We start from the raw sequence: 20301 nt of genomic DNA on the forward strand, positions 1-20301 counted from the left end.
TGGGCCACCCGCGGGTGTCTAATTGCAGCGAAAACATACCATAAGAGACCTGAGTTCAAATCCTCCACCAAATCAGGCAGAACAGGTGTCCCAGATTCCTTGGCGAGTTCCCTGACCATTGGCTACTGGCTCCCTGCACAGGAATGGGCTGACTCCAGGGGAGGGTTTGTGGCTGGGAATCTCAAGACGAAAGAGGCGCCTCCCTCCAGCCTGTCAGTCAGGTGCCCAATGCCCGGATCAATGGCAGTTAGGTGCCAAATACCCCTGTGAACATGGGCCCTAGGCCTGGCGCATTGGCCCTGCATTTCACCCCGGCTGGCTTTGGCAGCTCCTCGTTTAGCTTGCTGGTTTCCATGAATCCGTTTCTTAGGTGCCCACCTCTTCCCACGCCTATCAAGGGGAGCCTGGGTGCCCACCTCGGGGCTGAGTGTCACAGGGCTGCCGGGCGCTGCAGCACCAAAATCCCCATGAGAATCTAGTCCCAGGCCCCCGCCCTGGCTCTGCCCCCTCTGTCTAACAGTGGCCGCGCCGTACTACCCGTGCTCGGGGGAGAACGCACTGGGCAATCTGGGAGCGGAGCGGGCACCGGGCGGAAGCTGAGTCAGAAATGGCTCAGGGGCCAGGCCCCATTAATTATTAGCACGTGTTGTGGGGAGGGGTGCAAAGGGCTAGCTCTCCCCCTCCCCCCCAACAGGGCAGCCTGCAGCAGGGTGAAGCAGGACGCTGCTAACACAGCCCTGCCCTGCCCAGCACGGCCCCACCCCAGTGCCCCACCTGCCCCCCTCTGCCCAGCACAACCCCACCCCAGTGCCCCACCTGCCCCCCTCTGCCCTGCACGGCCCCGCCCCAGTGCCTCACCTTCCCCCTCTGCCCAGCACGGCCCCGCCCCACCTGCCCCCCTCTGCCCAGCACGGCCCCGCCCCAGTGCCCCACTCTGCCCAGCACGGCCCTGCCCCAGTGCCTCACCTTCCCCCTCTGCCCAGCACAGCCCCGCCCCAGTGCCTCACCTGCCCCCCTGTGCCCTGCACGGCCCCACCCCAGTGCCCCACCTGCCCCCCTCTGCCCAGCACGGCCCCACCTGCCCCCTCTGCCCTGCACGGCCCAGCCCCAGTGCCCCACCTTCCCCCTCTGCCCTGCACGGCCCCAGTGCCCCACCTGCCCCCCTCTGCCCAGGACGGCCCCGCCCCAGCTGCCCAGCATGGACATGCCCCTCTACCACGCGCCGACCCCCCCACGCGCCTCCGAGCGTCCGGGAGTGTTGCGTTTGAGGGCACGTGACTCCCGCTCCAGCAGGCTTCACAGCAGTGTGGCGCCCCCCCCCCCGTCGCGCTTTACGGCAGCGCGGCTCCTGCTTGCCCCGAGGGGGAGCCGCTTTTTTTTGCGCTGCGCTTTACGGCAGCGTGTTGTCCATCCCTCGGGTTTTGCGACAGTTGGAGGGTGCCGCTGCGCGGGGGTCATGGACGTGGGTGAGCTGCTCAGCTACCAGGTGAGGGGCGGCCGGGGGGCGGGGCCGGCTCCTTTCCCCTCCTGGGGCGCTCCGGCCTCACAGGGGCCCGGGGGGCCCAACGCCTGGCCTGGCCCCGACCCCGAGTGCTGGAGCCTGTGCGGGGGGCCGGGGTGTGTGACCCCCGCGTGCGGGGGGAGGGGCTCCGCCTGCAGCCTGCTCGGGGCGGGGGCCTGGCCTGGGCCTGGGCCTGGCAGGGCCCGTGCTGGGGTGTGTGTGTGTGTGAAAGTGGGATTGCTCCAGCAGCTGGAGAACCCGAGATTCCCTCCCCCTGCCTAGGGCCCCGGTTCGCCCCTTGTGCCACGGGGGTGGCAGTGGCGGGGGGCCTGGGCCTGGCAGGGCCCGTGCTGGGGTGGGGTGGGGGGGTGAAAGTGGGATTGCTCCAGCAGCTGGAGAACCTGAGATTCTCTCCCCCTGCCTAGGGCCCCGGTTCGCCCCTTGTGCCACGGGGGTGGCAGTGGCGGGGGGCCTGGGCCTGGCAGGGCCCGTGCTGGGGTGGGGTGGGGGGGTGAAAGTGGGATTGCTCCAGCAGCTGGAGAACCTGAGATTCTCTCCCCCTGCCTAGGGCCCCGGTTCGCCCCTTGTGCCACGGGGGTGGCAGTGGCGGGGGGCCGGGGGGCCTGGGCCTGGCAGGGCCCGTGCTGGGGTGGGGTGGGGGGGTGAAAGTGGGATTGCTCCAGCAGCTGGAGAACCTGAGATTCTCTCCCCCTGCCTAGGGCCCCGGTTCTCCTCTTGTGCCACGGGGGTGGCAGTGGCGGGGGGCCGGGGGCCGCTAGCAGCAGGAGACTCCGGTGCAGTGACACTGGCTCGGAGTTAGCCAAGTGACAGGCCGGGCGCGTCATGGTGCGAGGACGTGGCCCGTGGCCTCGCCAAGCGTGAGAGTGGGCCACGCTCACGTCTGTGTAACTGCACTGGATTTGGGGCCACCCCGGCGTGCACTGGCTCAACGGGCCGGCTACCGCCTGCCTGCGACTTTGACCGAACACTGACCTTATGAAGAGCTGTCAAGTGCAACTGTTGGAAATGGACGGAGGGGTTTGGTAACAAAGGTTTATCATAGAACGTTCGAGGGTGGCGTGTGCTTTTGGTTTGTTCCCCAAGCAAAATTATCTTTATTTTCAGCAGAAAGCAATGTAAAAATCTTTGCCACCAATTTGTCTTAAATCGCGACTTATCTTGCTGGCTGTCCAGGGAGGGCCAATAGTCAGTCCTTAAGAGACATTCCCATTGGTAGTGGCAAGCTAGTGAAGTTCTTGGATCCACAAATTGACCTTCCCTCCCCCCCATATATAGAGTTTGTAATGTCTTGGGATGAAAGGACCATGGGACCTATGTAGATCTTTCCACCTGCCTGCCATTGTCATACGTCCTGCATGCCTTTCTATTAACTGTCTAATGTTTATTTGTGTGTCCCCATAGGGCAGTGTCTGTCTGTGCCTTTGGTCTGTCCACAGAGTAATGGGACACTGTTAGGTCACTTTAGGCAGAAAACTTACAAGACCAATGGCAATGTCTTCACACTTTTTTGAAATTGTTTTTAATCACAATCTATCTCAAAAAATTTTTTTCTGTAGTGTTTCTCCTCAAATATTGTAGCAGGAAAGTGAAACTGACCAGTCTATTTTTGTTATTCCAGCTGAATGAAATGCAAAAAGTAAATGTCAACATTAATGGTGAAAAGAACATTCGATTTCTAAAATCCTTCATTTCTAATATGATGTGGTGCAGTTTGTGACACAGGAGATGTTTGTTTTTTAAAAGACTTAATCTGATAATCCTACTGACTATTCTTAGTAATAAAATTTCCCTCATAACCTTGGCATCAGGTCTTTTCTTATGTATAGTTTGAGTACTTTTGGTTCTTCGTCTACTATATTATCCTCTTGAATAGTGTTCATCTACCTTCTCATAGCCCTCAACTTTAGAAGTGGATGTGTTGGATGTGTCTAGTCTCTCTTCCAACAAATATGAATAAAATTTCCTAATACTGTGTCTGTGGTCCCTGGCATCCCATGATGCTTTCTTGTGGGTGTCTTCTAATTCCTGAAATATGGCGCCTCAAGCTTTACCCAGAAGGTTGGGTGACCACTGCAACATATTGGTACTCTGTTGACATCTCCAATTGTTCTTGCTTTCTTAACTGTTGAAAATGTGGCTTTAGGTTATTGTCCACAGTTGTCCTAAATCCTTTTCCTGAATAGAACCTATGCTCATTTCACAGCCGTCTTCATTACTGTCAGCCATTATGTTGCACAAGTCACTTTTGAGTGTATTTTCTCCAGATCCTTTTAAATCCAGTTTCCCTCCTCTTGAGTAGTATATATTATTTCATGAAGTTTGTTCTCTTGTTGGCCTACAACCATGATAGCCTTATCAGAGAATGTTTGAGCTTTTTCTAGTCAGATGTAGCAAACCACTTATTTCTCCTGACCGCAGTGAGCCCGGAATACTGTCCTGTGGGCAACTGAATGAGACTTGTATGGTGATTTATAATGTTGGGATCCCTCTTCAGGCATTTACACACACATGCTACTAAGGACTTGGAGATTCATTCTTGAACAAACTAGTTCTTTGCCTAATAGTTCAGTACAGTATGAAACCAAAAACACTTTAATGTATTAGCCAACATATACGTAAGTATAAAACTCCAATTTAAAAGATGTTCAGGTAGATTATTTCTGCAGTCCTTAGAACTTTCTGGAAGTGGGATTTGTTATAACCTTAGGATATCTCCCTCTAGGGGCGAGAGCACTTGTGAATATGCTCTGTTTACTTGCCTGTGACACAGGCAGCCCATTAGTTAGGGTGTGTTTAAATTTCTGAAGTACCGTTACTTTGCGGTGGAGAGGAAAAACTTCCATTGACGTTAGGTAGTTTCTGTGTTTTCTTTTCCACATGAGTGAGTTATTCTGGAATGATGTGGAAGGGATCCTGCCTGTGCTAATTCCTCCTCTGTGCCTTCACCTCACTCTGGCATCCAAACTCCAGAAAGTGCAGAATGCTGCTTACCTTCTCGCATATTCAACAAAATGCAACCTCATCCTCTGACAGCTCCATGGGGGTCCGTTTTTTTCAGATCACATCTTTCCTTTCTAAAACTCTTTGTGGACTTGTGTGACGTTATTGACATAAGCTGGGACCGTGTAGAACATTGTTGCAACCAAGGTCCTGTAGTGGCACCAAATCTTTTATAAAGGGGGTCAAATGAGGTGTTTAAGACAAGGTTATGGTTGGCTGGTTATGATTATGCTCTCTGTATGTGTGTATCATTTTTGTAGTTGAAGTTATGAATATTGGCTCTATACTGTCTATTTCAAACTTATGCTATGCTTCTGGGTAACATCCCAGACAAGTTGGTGTTAGCTCTGCCTAGCCTGCTTGATGGCCCATTAAGGACCATCAGCTATATAATTGACCCATTGAGAGAAGGCAGATACGCCTTGTAACTCAGCAAAGTATGCAGGAACTTGCCCATGTGACTCCAGACAAATTTTGCTGTAATTTTCCACAGTAAGAACAAAGAGGTGTTCTTACACCTGGAAAAGACTATAAAAGGCTGATGCCTCATCTTCATCTGGTCTTCAATCCTGCTTCTTACCTCTGGAGGGACTTTGCTACAAATGGAAGCTTTACACAAAGGACTGATGACCCATCCCAGCTGTGGATGTACTCCAGAGACTTAATTTGAACCTGCAGTTTATTCCATCACTGCTACAAGCCTGAACCAAAAACTTTGCCATTACTGTATGTAATTGATTCCATTTAACCAATCCTATCTCTCATCTATATCGTTTTCCTTTTATGAATAAACCTTTAGATTTTAGATTCTAAAGGATTGGCAACAGCGTGATTTGTGGGTAAGATCTGATTTGTATATTGACCTGGGTCTGGGGCTTGATCCTTTGGGATCAGGAGAACCTTTTTTCTTTTACTGGGGTATTGGTTTTCATAACCATTTGTCCCCATAATGAGTGGCACTGGTGGTGATACTGGGAAACTGGAGTGTCTCAGGGAATTGCTTGTGTGACTTGTGGTTAGTCAGTGGGGTGAGACCAAAGTCCTCTTTGTCTGGCTGGTTTGGTGCCTTAGAGGTGGAAAAACCCCAGCCTTGGGCTGTGACTGCCCTGCTTTAAGCAATTTGTCCTGAATTGGCACTCTCAGTTGGGTCCCACCAGAACCAGCATCGTTACAACTTGCTCTTCCTGTGTCTCCGATCTTCCCTGTTTCCAATCCCCTTCCTATCCATCCAGCCATCTGTCTGTGCTGACTGTCAGTACTAATCTTGCTGCTATTGATCTGAGATCCTTTCCCTCTGTTGCTCTTGTATCTCTCCATTTTACCAACTTTCCATCCAATTTCCAATCCCAAGTGAAAACATTCATTTCTCACTGGTTTCTACTTTCTCATTTTTCTCAGGCTCTGTTATTTATTTCTAAGTATTTTGTGGCGCAATTTGTTTGTATGTAAGATGTTATTAAATACGAAGTTGCATTGTATTTCATTCAGTTCGCTTGTTTCAGCAGCTCTTCTGGAAAGGACGATTTATTCCTCACGTTTTTCTTGTTTCAAAATGAAAGATAGGTCCCTGTTTGATTCTATTCTACTCTGGAGGGGAGGGCTTGCTCACATCTACTTGGAAATATTTGATATCATCTCTGATTTCTCTAAATCTTTTGAATTCCTATTTCCCAGGGAAATGATCTTTCTACTACAGGGCTATGGATAATTTTTGAAGAACAACATAACTGTATTGTTGGGAGGCAGTGGATGAAGAAATTCTCTCTTCCTCTCAGTTCTCATGGATTTGGCTGCTGGTCTTGCCACTCAACCTGTTCTCTACTTGTGGATACTTTAAAAAAAAAAATGAAAAATTATTATATCTTGCAGATTTCAGTCAAAACTGGGTTGGGGGTTAAGGGAGTGATGCTTCCATTATTGGACTGGTAGCTGAAACATAGAATTCTTTGAGGGGGTCAACAAGCATGTGGACAAGGGGGATCCAGTGGAAATCTTGTATTTAGTTTTTCAGAAAGCCTTTGACAAGGTCCCTCACCAAAGGCTCTTAAGCAAAGTAAGTTGTCATGGGATAAGAGGGAAGGTCCTCTCATGGATTGGTTACTGGTTAAAAGATAGGAAACAAAGGGTAGGAATAAATGGTCAGTTCTCAGCATGGAAAGAGGTAAATAGTGGTGTTCCCCCAGGGGTCTGTACTGGGTGCAGTCCTATTCAACATATTCATAAATGATCTGGAAAAAGGGGTAAACAGTGAGGTGGCAAAATTTGCAGATGATACAAAACTACTCAAGGTAGTTAAGTCCCAGACAGACTGCGAAGAGCTACAAAAGGATCTCACAAAACTGGGTGACTGGGCGACAAAATGGCAGATAAAATTCATTGTTGATAAATGCAAAGTAATGCACGCTGGAAAACATAATCCCAACTATACCTATAAAATGATGGGGTCTAAATTAGCTGATACCACTCAAGAAAGAGATCTTGGAGTCATTGTGGATAGTTCTCTGAAAACATCCACTCAATGTGCAGCGGCAGTCAAAAAAGTGAACAGAATGTTGGGAATCATTAAGAAAGGGATAGACAATAAGACAGACAATATCATATTGCCTCTATATAAATCCATGGTATGCCCACATCTTGAATATCTTGCGTGCAGATGTGGTCTCAAAAAAGATATTTTGGACTTGGAAAAGGTTCAGAAAAGGGCAACAAAAATTATTCGGGGTATGGAACGGCTGCCATATGAGGAGAGATTAATAAGACTGGGACTTTTCAGCTTGGAAAAGAGTCAACTAAGGGGGGATATGATAGAGGTCTATAAAATCATGACTGGTGTGGAGAAAGTAAATAAGGAAGTGTTATTTACTCTCTCATAACACAAGAACTAGGGGTCACCAAATGAAATGAATAGCCAGCAGGTTTAAAACAAACAGAAGGAAGTATTTTTTCACACAACGCACAGTCAACCTATGGAACTTCTTGCCAGAGGGTGTTGAGAAGGCCAAGACTATAACAGGGTTCAAAAAAGAACTAGATAAGTTCATGGAGGATAGGTCCATCAATGGCTATTAGCCAGGATGGGCAGGAATGGTGTTCCTAGCCTCTGTTTGCCAGAAGCTGGGAATGGGCGACAAGGAATGTATCACTTGATTACCTGTTCTCTTCCTTCCCTCTGGGGCACCTGGCATTGGCCACTGTTGGAAGACAGGATACTGGACTAGATGGACCTTTGGTCTGACCCAGTATGGCGGCTGTTATGTTTTTATAGAACAAAAGCTGGAAAGGATCAAAGTCCACCGATTCTCACCCCTGCAAGCAAAGGAAATAGATTTAGTGGGATAAACCATCTTGATAATATTGGTTAATCCCTGCTCCAGAGGTGCCTCCTAGTACATGATTATTGAGGGTATCTGCACTTTTTCTCCACCAGACAAAAAGCCACATAATTAAAATCCTGTTCTATTGTGGTCATTCTGCAAAGTCCCTTGGTCTTCTCTGCTTTCCCCATCACAAACCATAATAATTGCTTTCCTTATATTGTTTCAGATTTCTCCTCTCTGAACAGTTAATATGTGTCCCTACTTAATCAAGAAGCTGTGCTCCCTCAGTGCCAGATTTGGCATGGAAGATTTCAGACAGTATGCCTCTAATTCTGCACCAAGTGCTGGTCAAAATGGAAAAAGGAATCTCTCGCAGCAGAGAATACAATTAAACTGACTCCAGCACCTGGTTGTTTATACAGAGCTCAGGAATCCATAAACTTTATGCACTGCTGCTGCAAAACAGTTGCAGATGGTCTAAACTGATGATTAAATATTGCTGCTGTTTTGCCCAGAAATGCTGTGCCCATACCCTCTGTGTCTGGTTTCCAATTACAGTGGTAATGAAGGGGGCAGAGCCAACTCCAGTTATTTCCAGACATCTCTTTCAATTGTCTCTGGAGGGGAGAAGGGGAGAGAGCTTTTTAATCCTAGTCAGATGCAGATTTCACTGCTGTATGTAGAAATTACAAACTGCTTTGGTTTTAGATAGACTGTGTTTGTGAAATTAAAGGAAGTAGTGAAAGCAGGAATCAATGTAAAGCTTGGCTGCACAGGCTGGGGTTATGTTCTTAAACTGTAGCTCTTGTTAAATTTGCTAAGCTTGGCTCACAGTGGGATCTGTCTCAATTAGTGCAGGTGCATGATGGTGTACAGATAACTTGCCATACATTTGCTGTGTAATGAATGCAGGTGAAGCTGAAGACAATTAGTGCAGCTTGAGAAGCAGTGGACTTGGTGAATATTTACAACCTTATTAACCCAGTGCATCTCCTGCAACTGATAACCTGTTCCCAGTAACTTCAACTCTGGTCATTCCCTCTGGTTGAAAGTCCATAGCACCAGCCATCATATGCTGTTTGGAATGCTTGCAAGGTTCATCATTGCCCAGTTCATCAGGAATGAATGCCCTGAAGCTAAGATAATGAACTTGAAACATGACCCTGAACTCTGCCTTTCCATGTGCAGTCTCCCTCCCCTCCTGTAGACTGGAAAGCTTGTAAAAGGTGCAGGAGAAACAAACCAGAGCAAAATAATACAAAACTGAAGTAAGCATCACTTCCCATCCTGTCTTACGACTTGCTTGCCTATGTGAAGTGAGTTGCTGGTTCTCATATGCATGTCTAATGATTGTATCTAAGTCTCACAAAAACCGCTGTAACAGGCTTCCATTTTGCAGTCTCAAGGTATATCTACACTGCAATTAAAAATCCATGCGTGGCCCGTGCAAGCTAAATCAGGCTCTGGCTAAGGGGCTGTTTAATTGTGGTGTAGACATGTGGGCTTGGGCTGCAGCCCAATCTCTGGGACCTTTCCACCTTGTAGGGTCCCAGAGCCTGGGCTCCAGTCTGAGCCCAAATGTCTACACGGCAATTGAATATCCCCTTAGCCTGAGTCAGCTGGCATTGGCCAGCCATGGGTGTCTAATTGCAATAGACCTACCCTCAGAAGAGAGGCCAAGGATTGAATTGACCACTGGCTTCTGGTCTTACGCTGAATGACCCAACTTTTGATGAGAGAGTCAGCAGGAGGTTCAGAATAACATATTTGAATTCAGTTATTTTGGGACACAGTTCAGATCTCACATTGGGAGAGGTGATTCTTTGGGAGCTTTCAGATTGCTCTGCTGAGCACAAAGGGTGTTGTTCTCCTTTCAACAAGGAGTCTGGTGGCACCTTAAAGACTAACAGATTTATTTGGGCATAAGCTTTCGTGAGTAAAAACCTCACTTCTTCGGATGCTGTTCTCCTTTCAGGCTTTGAGAACATGCAAGATGGAAAAGTATTGGGAAGTGTGCAGCTGACTGTGGGGATGGGTCTTAGCAATGCTAGAAGTTCCTTTTAAACCTGTTCTTGCCAGTGCATCTTCTGCCACTGTCTGTGCACATTGCCTTGGTTATTAACTTGATCTTGATGGTAGAGATGGGTTTCTTACAGCAAGATTGTGGTGTCTGTTAAAGGCTAGCCGCCTAGTTTTTGGCAGCTGTTTGTGGTATAGTCTTTCAGTAACTGGCATATCTTCATTCATCTCTGAATCACTCCCCAGCATGAAACAAAGGCAGACAACTGAAGGACTTATTGGATGTGGTATGATCAATTTTTATCCCCTTTCCATGCAAATATTTACCAGGGGTCATCACCTTAATTTTTTTCCTGCTCTTACTGGCCAGTGTCAATCTGCGGTGGGGGAAAAAATCTTTGGATTTTTATGACTTCACAACTTTTTCCTTTTTGTGCCCCTTAAGCAGTAGCAAGCTGCCTTTTATGACTTTTGCACCCAGTGCAGGAAAGGGGAGAGGAAAGGAGTTAAAGGAGAATTAAGACTTAAACTACATCCATGTGGCTGAAGTGCACAGGTTCCCTTCCCTATGTATTCGCTGGCTTGTGTGACTTGCAGCTCTGGGGAAGTATTTGTGAATTTTTCTTATACTTGGTTGTTTCGGTTTTTTTAATATTTAGATTTCACATTACCTAAAATTGCTCATCTCTTTTGAGTTATGGCAATGAGAAAGTGAGATTGATAGCAGGCTGGTTTAACACAGGTGTTACAAACAGGATTAAGAGGTTGTTGGAAAGAGATGGCTGGAGTTTTGGGACTCATTTTTAGAAGTCATTCTAAATTGACAACTAATGGATAGTTTTTCTTGATGGCTCTTTTGAGCTGGTTGCAAGTGGCTGAGATTTGCTCATAAAGGGAACTCTATCCCTTATTTCTGAGCTCCATAGTAACAAAGTTACTCTGCCTCTGCATCATGCAAAGCAGGTATGTTTGTATTATTAAAATAAGTAAGTTAGCCATGTTTCTTTAAATCTTCCTGATTCGTTGAGGAAGCAGCCAGGGCTCAAAACGTGTTCCTTGAGTTAAGACTTCCCTACACATGAGGGTTAATCTGGAAAGAGGTAGGATGTAAATTTAAAGCGGATTAACTATTCCAGACTAACTCCATGGGTAGATGCTCTTATTCCGGAATAAGAGTGTCCATACACAAGGTTAATCAGGAATAGCTGTTGTGGAATAACTCCTCATGTAGGCAAGCCCTTAAGTGCACATGTGAAAACAAAAAATTCCCGTTCCAGGATGTGTGATCTTAAAACTTTACATTTGGTCATTTTTAACTTTCTACTAGTGTAACAAATTACACCTAAAATAACTATAACTGAAAGAGAATAGAGAACCCAGGAACCTATCCTTGTAACAAAGCCCGATGCCAACTCTGTCCACATATCTATTCAAGTGACATCATCATAGGGCCTAATCACATCAGCCATACCATCAGAGGCTCGTTCACCTGCACATCTACCAATGTGATATATGCCATCATGTGCCAGCAATGCCCCTCTGCCATGTACATTGGCCAAACCGGACAGTCTCTACGCAAAAGAATTAATGGACACAAATCTGACATCAGGAATCATAATACTCAAAAACCAGTGGGAGAACACTTTAACCTGTCTGGCCATTCTATGACAGACCTGCGGGTGGCTATCTTAAAACAGAAAAACTTCAAAAACAGACTCCAACGAGAGACTGCTGAGCTGGAATTGATATGCAAACTAGACACAATCAACACAGGATTAAATAAAGACTGGGAATGGCTGAGCCATTACAAACATTGAATCTATCTCCCCTTGTAAGTATTTTCACACTTGCTTCTTATCAAACTGTCTGTACTGAGCCATCTTGATTATCACTTCAAAAGTTTTTTTTCTCTTACTTAATTGGCCTCTCAGAGTTGGTAAGACAACTCCCACCTGTTCATGCTCTCTGTATGTGTGTGTATATATATCTCCTCAATATATGTTTCACTCTATATGCATCGAAGAAGTGGGTTGTAGCCCACGAAAGCTTATGCTCTAATAAATTTGTTAGTCTCTAAGGTGCCACAAGTACTCCTGTTCTTTTTGCGGATACAGACTAACACGGCTGCTACTCTGAAACCAGAGAATAGAGAGAAAGTCTTTGTTTTTCCCATCAGTTTACTTACTTTTTGCATTTGACAGCATTTTGTGAATATAAATTTCACCCTCCCACCCTGTAGAGTCAGATGGTTCTTCCTTTTCATATGTCTGGGTCTGTCACACAGGAACAGGGAGCAGACAAACATATATTTTTTTAAAACAAGAAAATGTGATGTTGAAACCACATCATCTGCAAGGAGACTCAAGCAGTTGAACCAAAAACTACTTCAGCTTTTTTAAGGCTGTATCCCCACTTTGAACTTTAGGGTACAAGTGTGGGGGCCTGCATGAGGACTTCTAAGCTTAACTACCAGCTTAGTTCTGGTCCGCTGCCACCATTCCCTACCCTGGGAAGCTTTTAGAAACCTCTCACCAATTCCCTGGTGAATACAGATCCAAACTCCTTGGATCTTAAAACAAGGAGAAATTGACCCTTTTCCCCCTCCTTCCTTTCACCAACTCCTGGTGGATACAGATCCAAACCCCCTTGGATCTTAAAACAAGGAGAAATTGACCCTTCCCCCCTCCTTCCTTTCACCAACTCCTGGTGAATACAGATCCAAACCCCCTTGGATTTTTTAAAGTATACTTGAAGATGATGAATGTCTTTTAAATACCAGCATGCTGTTCTTCAGCTGTAAGGGGCACGAATGCTTTCTACAAGAGTTTTTTTTTTTTTTTAAAGATGATGGGAGAATTGTGACCGTGTTGGTTTTATTTATAGGAGAGCAGGAGACTAGTTATCAACCCAAGTGGGTACTTGTCAGGGTGGATTGATTTAAGTCTAAATGATTTAAATCAAAGTTATTTTAAATCTCTGTTGTTTAATCGTGATTTAAATTAAATTAGCAAGCAGGAAAACTTAATTTAAAAAATCGATTTTAATCTTGTTTTGTGTTTATATTTTTTAGTTATTTTCCTAAAGAAAAGTTGATTCTTATTGGTTGGTAACCATTACAACATGTTGATTTGCAACTAAATATAGTCTTTATGTTAAATTTGGTCATTCTTTTGGCTAACCAGGAGGATATGCTGTATTTATATACATTTATTTAAACATTGATATAGCTATTTATTCAGATTCTTAATTTTTCCTTTTTTATTGTTATTAGATAATGATGAAATGATTTCTTATTTACTAGATTTTTTTTTTTAATTTGTGATTTGTATCAAGCTCTATTTGGATGGAAACTGGAATTTAATTAAAGTGCACAAAAGCATTTTAAAATTATTTTTCATTAGTCAGAACTACTTTAAATGTGCTGTGTATATATAAGAAAAAGGTTTATTGAAACATGTTTTGCATTTAAAACTAATTGATTTAATAAACAAAGGAAGTAACATCTGTAATTAATAAACTGAACTGATAGTTTCTGATCACCATGCTCTTCAAGACAGTAGACCTAGTAGATCTCATCCTCTCAGACCTCATTTTTATTCATACATTGGAAGAGGAAATCAAGCATCCTGGGTTTTTTTTTTTTTTTTTTTCCCAACTCCTGATTGGTTCCTCAACTTAAATGAACTAGTCATTGATCTGAACTAGTTGAATAAACTGAAATGAAGAATATATTCTCTCTGCATCTGCAGAAGAGACGGTTGCTATCAAAAGTTGGTTTAACCCTTCAACGAACTCTGGTTCCTACTGCTTAGCTGGTGACTTTCAGTGGTTTGACTTTGTTTAAAATTTCAGCAGTAAATGTACTGCCTGAAAATTATTTTCATTTAATGTAAATGATTTTAATATATTACAGTTTAGGGCTTAATATAGCTTGTCATAATTTCAAATTTAATTGTAAATCAGTTTATTTTAAAAAGAAAAATGTATTTACAAAATGTGATTTTAAATACAGAAATCTGGTTTTTTTAATTTAAAAAACATACATTTGTATCCATCCAGGTATCTGTAAGTGTAAAGTACAATTTAATTTTATGCAGTGGTGTTGTATCCTTGTCAGTCCCAGGATATTAGAGAGACCAGGTGGTTGAGGTAATGTCTTTTATTGGACCAACTTCTGTTGGTGGAAGAGACAAACTTTCAAGCTTATACAGATCTCTTCTTCAGGTCTGGGAAATGCACTCGGCGTGCCCCTTGAAATACGTATTAACTTCTTATACTAAACAGTCTGTTCCACCTTGTATTTAACTGTGACTCTCGGAGTACGTGTCCCAGACCTGAAGAAGAGCTCTGTGTAAGCTCGAAAGCCTGTCTCTCTCACCAACAGAAGTTGGTCCAATTAAAGAAATTAGCTCACCTACCTTGTCAACTTAATTTTAGATTGTTAGCTCTCTGGGGCAGGAAATATCATTTACTGCATGTTTGTACAGTGCCTAGCGCAATGGGGCTTTGACTTGATTGACGCCTCAAGGCACTACAGCAATATAAATAGTAAATCATTTCCATATTGTTGCATACTTAAGTTCTCCTGTAGTTCCCTGTGTTAGAATTAGAAGGTGTTTCTTGAGTAGTTGACATCACAGAGTAGAACTATGAAAATGAGCACAGCTGGAACTGGGCATATGGAAATGTTGTAGGCTCTTCAAAACATACGTTATTTACAGGCTTGCTGGCACCCGCAAGGCTCACTACCCTGTGTTGTATAAGACTGGTATGAAGTGTTCTGCTGCCTCCCACGCATTCTGCCGTAAGCATTTAAAAATGTTTTTAAAAAGCCACGTAGTTTTGAGAAAAACTTTTAAGATGATGTTGAGTGTGTGCTATGGGGGCAGAGTTAAGGTTGTTTGGGTACCTTAACTCTCTCTTTATACTTTTAAATGAACAGAAATCCAGACATTTTATCTTAACCTTGAATTTATTGGGTTGTTCATTATGCTTGTTTGATAAGTGCAATATTCTTGTAAGGTTTTCTTTCCTTTATTTTTTATGATCCTTTAAACCTTAACTCCTGCTTAACAAAGTTTGTCTGAGAATTCAATTACATTCTGTTGCAAATGTGTTGGTAGCATTAATAATTACACTCCAGGCATTTTCATAATTTATCATAATAACTCTGTTACTGCATATTAGAGAACACCCCCCTCCTCCCAAAAAAAGATAGTATAATTGAGGTCGAAATAGCTTGTAAATGCTGATGATCTAGATTGCATGCTCAGAGGAACTGGAGTTGGTTTCATGGTGCAGTTTTAATTTAGAATTCGTTCTGGTGATGTAGCCTCTTACTATGGTACATTAGTTTGCATCCGGCAACCCATTTGCCCTTCATTACAGCTACGGTCTCATTGCTTTTTAATTTAAAAAATAAGAGAGAGAGAGAAATGAGAACCTGGAGTCTAGGTTGGAAAGTGTCTGGATACACAGGGAACATCCAAGGAAAATGCTGGATTTTTCTTTAACTCTTTCATGGCTTTTGTAGCACTAATTCAGTTCTATGTTTCCAGTGGAAATCGTTTTAGAGGAACGTTTGGGATGACTTGAGCTGTTTCTCCTGATAGTTTTTGGGTTTGAACTGTGGGCGGCAGGAGGCTGAAGTCAGTAGAACATCCTTGTCTCTGGAAATCCCTGCTTGTGGAACAGGAGCATGGTCTGCCTTTCAGGGCAGCATGGAAGGCATATGGGTTTACCAATACTTTTCCCTGAGAGGGTGTTAGCTGGAAAAACATTTTATGCATCTGAAGAAGTGAGGTTTTTACCCACGAAAGCTTATGCCCAAATAAATCTGTTAGTCTTTAAGGTGCCACCAGACTCCTTGTTATTTTTATTTTTGTTTTAGACAAAAGTGTTGCTAATTGGTAGGGGAGTGTTTAAATTACTGGCTGCTGCAAACACAATACATCGTTTCAAAGTTGACCTGTGGGGTGTTCTAAGTTGTTAATGTGCCCAGAAGGCATGTAAGGAGCACACTTTTTAGAAATAAATAGCATTTTTCAGTCCAAAGGATCCTGAAGTGTTTTTCAGTATATACATACATTACTGCACCAGGCATTGACATACAGCCATTTCTGGAATGGGCCTCAGCAGTGCGCAGTAGACCTGCACAAGACAAATGCTACTGGCTTGGGATAAGAAGCGAAGAAGCAAACTATATCCAGTTGAAACAGCAGGGAAAATTTAGGCAGACAGAATATAGTTAACCAAGTTTGAATGAATCTGGTAAGAGACCAGGGCTTAGCACTCATATTCTTACCAGAAGTGCCAAGCCATGTCTCATGATTATATGCGCACAGGACCTTAATTGTAAGTCTCCTCCTAAAGATGGCATCTTCAACAGCACAGTGCCCCTAGCTATGCTGCCTTTACGTCCATTAAAACACTACGTTGAGCCTGCTGTTCCATTTGCACTTTGCACATGGTCACAACTTCCGGTCTCTTTTGCATAATGTGGACAGCCAAGTTTTCAGTTGCCTGTCTTTCATTTAATTAAAAAAAGTGGTAGTGAGGGAAACTAAATATTGGAGCAGCTTATCGGAGAGGTGGTGGACTCACCATTGCTCGGAGTCTTTAAGGTGAAATTACTTACCTTTCTAAAAGGTATGTTTTAATCCAGCTCCTGGGAGAAATTCTGTGGCCTGTGTGCATGTGTGCGGTGGTTGGGCTTGATGGTCATGGAGGTCCCTTCTGGCCTTGGATCGTACGAATTCCCCTGTTTATCCCTGTCCTTCAGGGCCTTGGGGAGAACAGGATTGCATGCATTGTCCCTTAATGTGCTCATAACATTTGCAGCTCTACGTTAGGACAGTGACTATACTCAAATCTCATGCTTCATCTCATCCCACTCACCTGCAGGGATCAGGAAGGATGCCCTCACCTACTCCCTCCCCAGATGCATTCTGGGTTTTTGCCTTCCTCTGAGGCATCAAAGATTAGCCACAGTTGGAGATGGGAAACTGGATGGGGTGGCCAGTGTTCTGAGATGGTACAGAGAATCCTCTTTCTTTGATACCTGGCTGGTGTGACTTGTTTACATGCTTAGAGTCAAACTGGTTGCCAGATTTGGGATTTCCAACTAAATCACATTGGCTGGGATGTTGGTTTGTTTTAGGGTTTTTTTTGCCTTCATCTGCAGAAGTGAGTGTGGTTTGCCTGCTAGGATCCTGTGGGTATCTCAGCTAAACAATTCCCTGTCATTGGGCCTCGGCCCTTGGTGGCACCTTGGACTCTCGTGTTCTCTGCCAGTGGACACAATAGTTTAGTCTCCTGTGGACTGAAATACTTAGGCTAACTAAAGTCATGGGTGTCTGGGTGAAATGGAACGGCTTGTGATATATACAAGAGATCAGACTAGATGATTGATGGTCCCTTAAACTCTATGGAATCTCTGAAAATAAATGGAATGCTCTTGGATTTTGCACTGAGACAGTGTTGTAGCTGGTCTGCAGCAGTATACACATTTTAATCAAAATCACAGCAGGTCTTGCCTTATGAGCCTGAAAGAATTAGTGCCTCCTGGGGGCTACATGCGGTGGAGCTGCAAATTCCCACTTGGAAGCCTGTGCTCTTATGGGACCTGGCAAGAGAGTGACACTTCCACTTTTTCTTCTCCAAAGCTGTTTTTTTAAATTCTCTATCCTCAAAGTCAGGAAGAGTCCTGATTGCATCGAAACAGTAGCTGCTACCTTTGTGGAAGTGGGCTGTGATTTTGAGATTGTAGATAAAGGAACAGCAAAGGAGAGAGTTGTGTTTTTGATGTCTTAAGAAGGCCAAAGAGGATTTTTCAGAAAAAAGATCTGCTTTGTACAATAGAAAGTTAGGTGGAAAACTGTGGGAGAAAGATAGACTAGTAGGGTTATCATATCACAAATATCTTGGAACCAAAACCTGAGCAGCTGGCAGAGGAGAGGAATTTTTAGTTCATTTTTTTTAAATTAATACCTAGTTTACACAGACACCTGTTAAACAGTTGGCAGAAAATATTTTTGTGAAAGAATCAGCTGCTGTCCTTGCAATATAGGGCTGAGAGAGCTCTTATTCCATCTCCCTTTCCCTCCAGCAAAAGGCAGAGGAGACAGGACTTAACGTTCCTATCTCTTAAGGGGGGGAAGTAGATTTTTTTTTTCTCTTAAAATCCCAACCCAAGAACTTTCAGGCTTTCTCTGTCCACCCTAAAGAAGAAAAAACACTATGCCCTTTTTTCCCCCTCTGTGGGTCCCTTTTAATTTTGCCTAGTGAATGGGAACTGTTGGTGAAAATAACAGGCAGTTGCAATCAAAAATACTATGCGCATGTAGTTCCCATGTCCTGCCTCTGCTGAGCTGCAGTACAGGTCCGTCTCATCTTACGCTGGGGTTACGTTCCGCAGTTAGCGCGTAAAGCGAAAACCGCGTATAGTCAAAATTACATTGAGTGTAATGGCAGGCGGAATTGCCCGCACTACAGGTACAGTATTTAAATTGTTTTTCTTTTTTTTTGGTTTTTGTTTTTGCCGACCACGTAAAGCTGAATTTGCGCATGTTAAATGCGCGTAAGATGTGACAGACCTGTATACAGGCCTAATACTGCCCTGGGTGTGCAAATGATTCTGCATTAATCGGGCATCCAACCCAAGCGGATTTTGGGTATGGAAAATAATTCAGAATTGGGTCTTCACCTAGGTGAGTCAGAAGACGAGGGTGCAGTATTGGAAATTCAGTGAATTCACCTCTAGGCCATGGGGTCATCTGAGAGTTGGCTCACAAGTGATACAAGTCCTTGGTTCCTGAGTGAAAATTTATCCACTTCACAAAACCATTGTCTAGTCAGCTTGGTCACCAAATCCTGCTTGGGTTTGAAGTTCCAGGGGTTTTGCATGATAAGGATGTGATGTCCTGATTGATGTTCATGAGCCAACGTAGGGAAGAAGGTTGACACAGCTCTTGCTGGTACTATTCATCTATTTATATGATATTAAACATCACTAAAGTAATCTCCATTTCAATTTTCAAAGTTGGTAAAAGTATTGTAAGCAAATCTAATTAGCTGTGCTTAAAATAAATAAGCTTTGTCTCTGGGGCTCTGAGATAAAGGGAGGCAAAAGTTCTTGTCTCACTCACTTTATTTCCTCTTCTTTCTCTTACCTCAGCCCAACAGAGGGACAAAAAGGCCCCGTGATGATGAAGATGAGGATATCAAAGCACGGCGGAAACAAGCCAGTGCACGGGAGCGCAGTCGCCACCGAGAAGAGGAAGCTGCTGCACTGGAAGAAACTGATGATGAGAAAAAAAAACTTCTTCAGATGGTTGACAAGGAGGGAGAAGAGGAAGAAGAGGAGGTAAATTTCCAGTGTTCTGTGGGGATGGGCTGCCTGAGACGTAGTCACCTCTATTCAAATCAGAGCCGTTTCCACCACATAAGTCTAATGAGAACAATATGGGTGCTTTAAGGTTGTCCTTAAGAAGGACACCGTCAATACCATAAATCCAATGATTGTTCTAATTGTACCTATCATCCTACTCTGTGCAGTACAAATATTTGGAGGAAAAAAGGAGCCTGTTTTCTTAACCACTTTAACAATGGAAAATATGAAAATGAATGACACAATCATTTACATTTCACTCTGCTTGGATGATGAAACTAACTGGCCATTTTCAGTTCCTGGGGCTCAGAACATCACAAGGCTACTGTTTCCATGTCTCACCCTTCCCAGAATACACTCCTTTTAAAACGGGGCTTCTGAAATAATGAACAAAAGACCCTAAGAAGGCCTGGAAAAAACTTTCAAAATATAAAATCTCTATTTTAGGTGTAAACTACTTGAGTCTACTTCTAAAATTTGTGACCGGAAATAGCTTCTGGGTTCTTATTAATTTTCTAAATCCATTAGTTTCATAGGTCCTCTCAGCCTCACAGCTTCACCCACCCTCCCTCCCTTGCAAACCTTCTTCTGTAGGGGGAAGGACTTGGGCCACAGAATTAGGGTAGCAGCTTGGCACAGTTTCAGGGCAACTGCACCTGTTTCCCCCTCCGTGGTCACCAAGGGCACTCACTTCAAGGCTTCTGGCTCCTAGCTGTCACTTCACCTGGGTGGAGACCTGTGTCTCATTCCCTTTTGATCTGAAGTTGTAATGCTGCACAGCTCCCAGTCTTGCACTGTGATATCCTTGGCAAGCCAGTCTGCCTGAGGGCCGGCTCCTGCATTGTGCTTTCTCTCTGAAGGCAGTGACCAGTGTACTGCTCACAAGTATAAGTCGTCACACTGCATGTTTAATCTTGGGGTAAAAACATTACTGAGAATCAGGTAAAAACCAATATAAGTTCTTACAGACATACTAAAAATCTTACCAGAGATTACACCAACTCCACCCTAGGGCTCCAGTAGGTTTTCGTCCTTCCAAACCCACAGCTGGGTTT

The 20301-nt window shown here is 44.2% G+C and overlaps 1 protein-coding gene across 2 annotated transcripts in view; it reads left to right on the forward strand.

Moving 5' to 3' along the window:
- The first annotated feature begins 1411 nt into the window (after window positions 1–1411).
- Window positions 1412–20301, forward strand: part of CTNNBL1 (catenin beta like 1) — a 100972-nt gene continuing 82082 nt past the window's right edge. For both annotated transcript variants that reach the window (XM_065414367.1, XM_065414368.1), the window contains exons 1-2: window positions 1412–1486; window positions 19034–19222. In XM_065414367.1, the coding sequence (XP_065270439.1) occupies window positions 1457–1486; window positions 19034–19222 (219 nt within the window). In that variant the 5' untranslated portion in view covers window positions 1412–1456. The remainder of the gene's footprint in view (window positions 1487–19033; window positions 19223–20301) is intronic.

This window comes from Emys orbicularis, chromosome 12 (assembly GCF_028017835.1).
Source record: "Emys orbicularis isolate rEmyOrb1 chromosome 12, rEmyOrb1.hap1, whole genome shotgun sequence".
In the NCBI taxonomy this organism is placed as follows: domain Eukaryota; kingdom Metazoa; phylum Chordata; order Testudines; family Emydidae; genus Emys; species Emys orbicularis.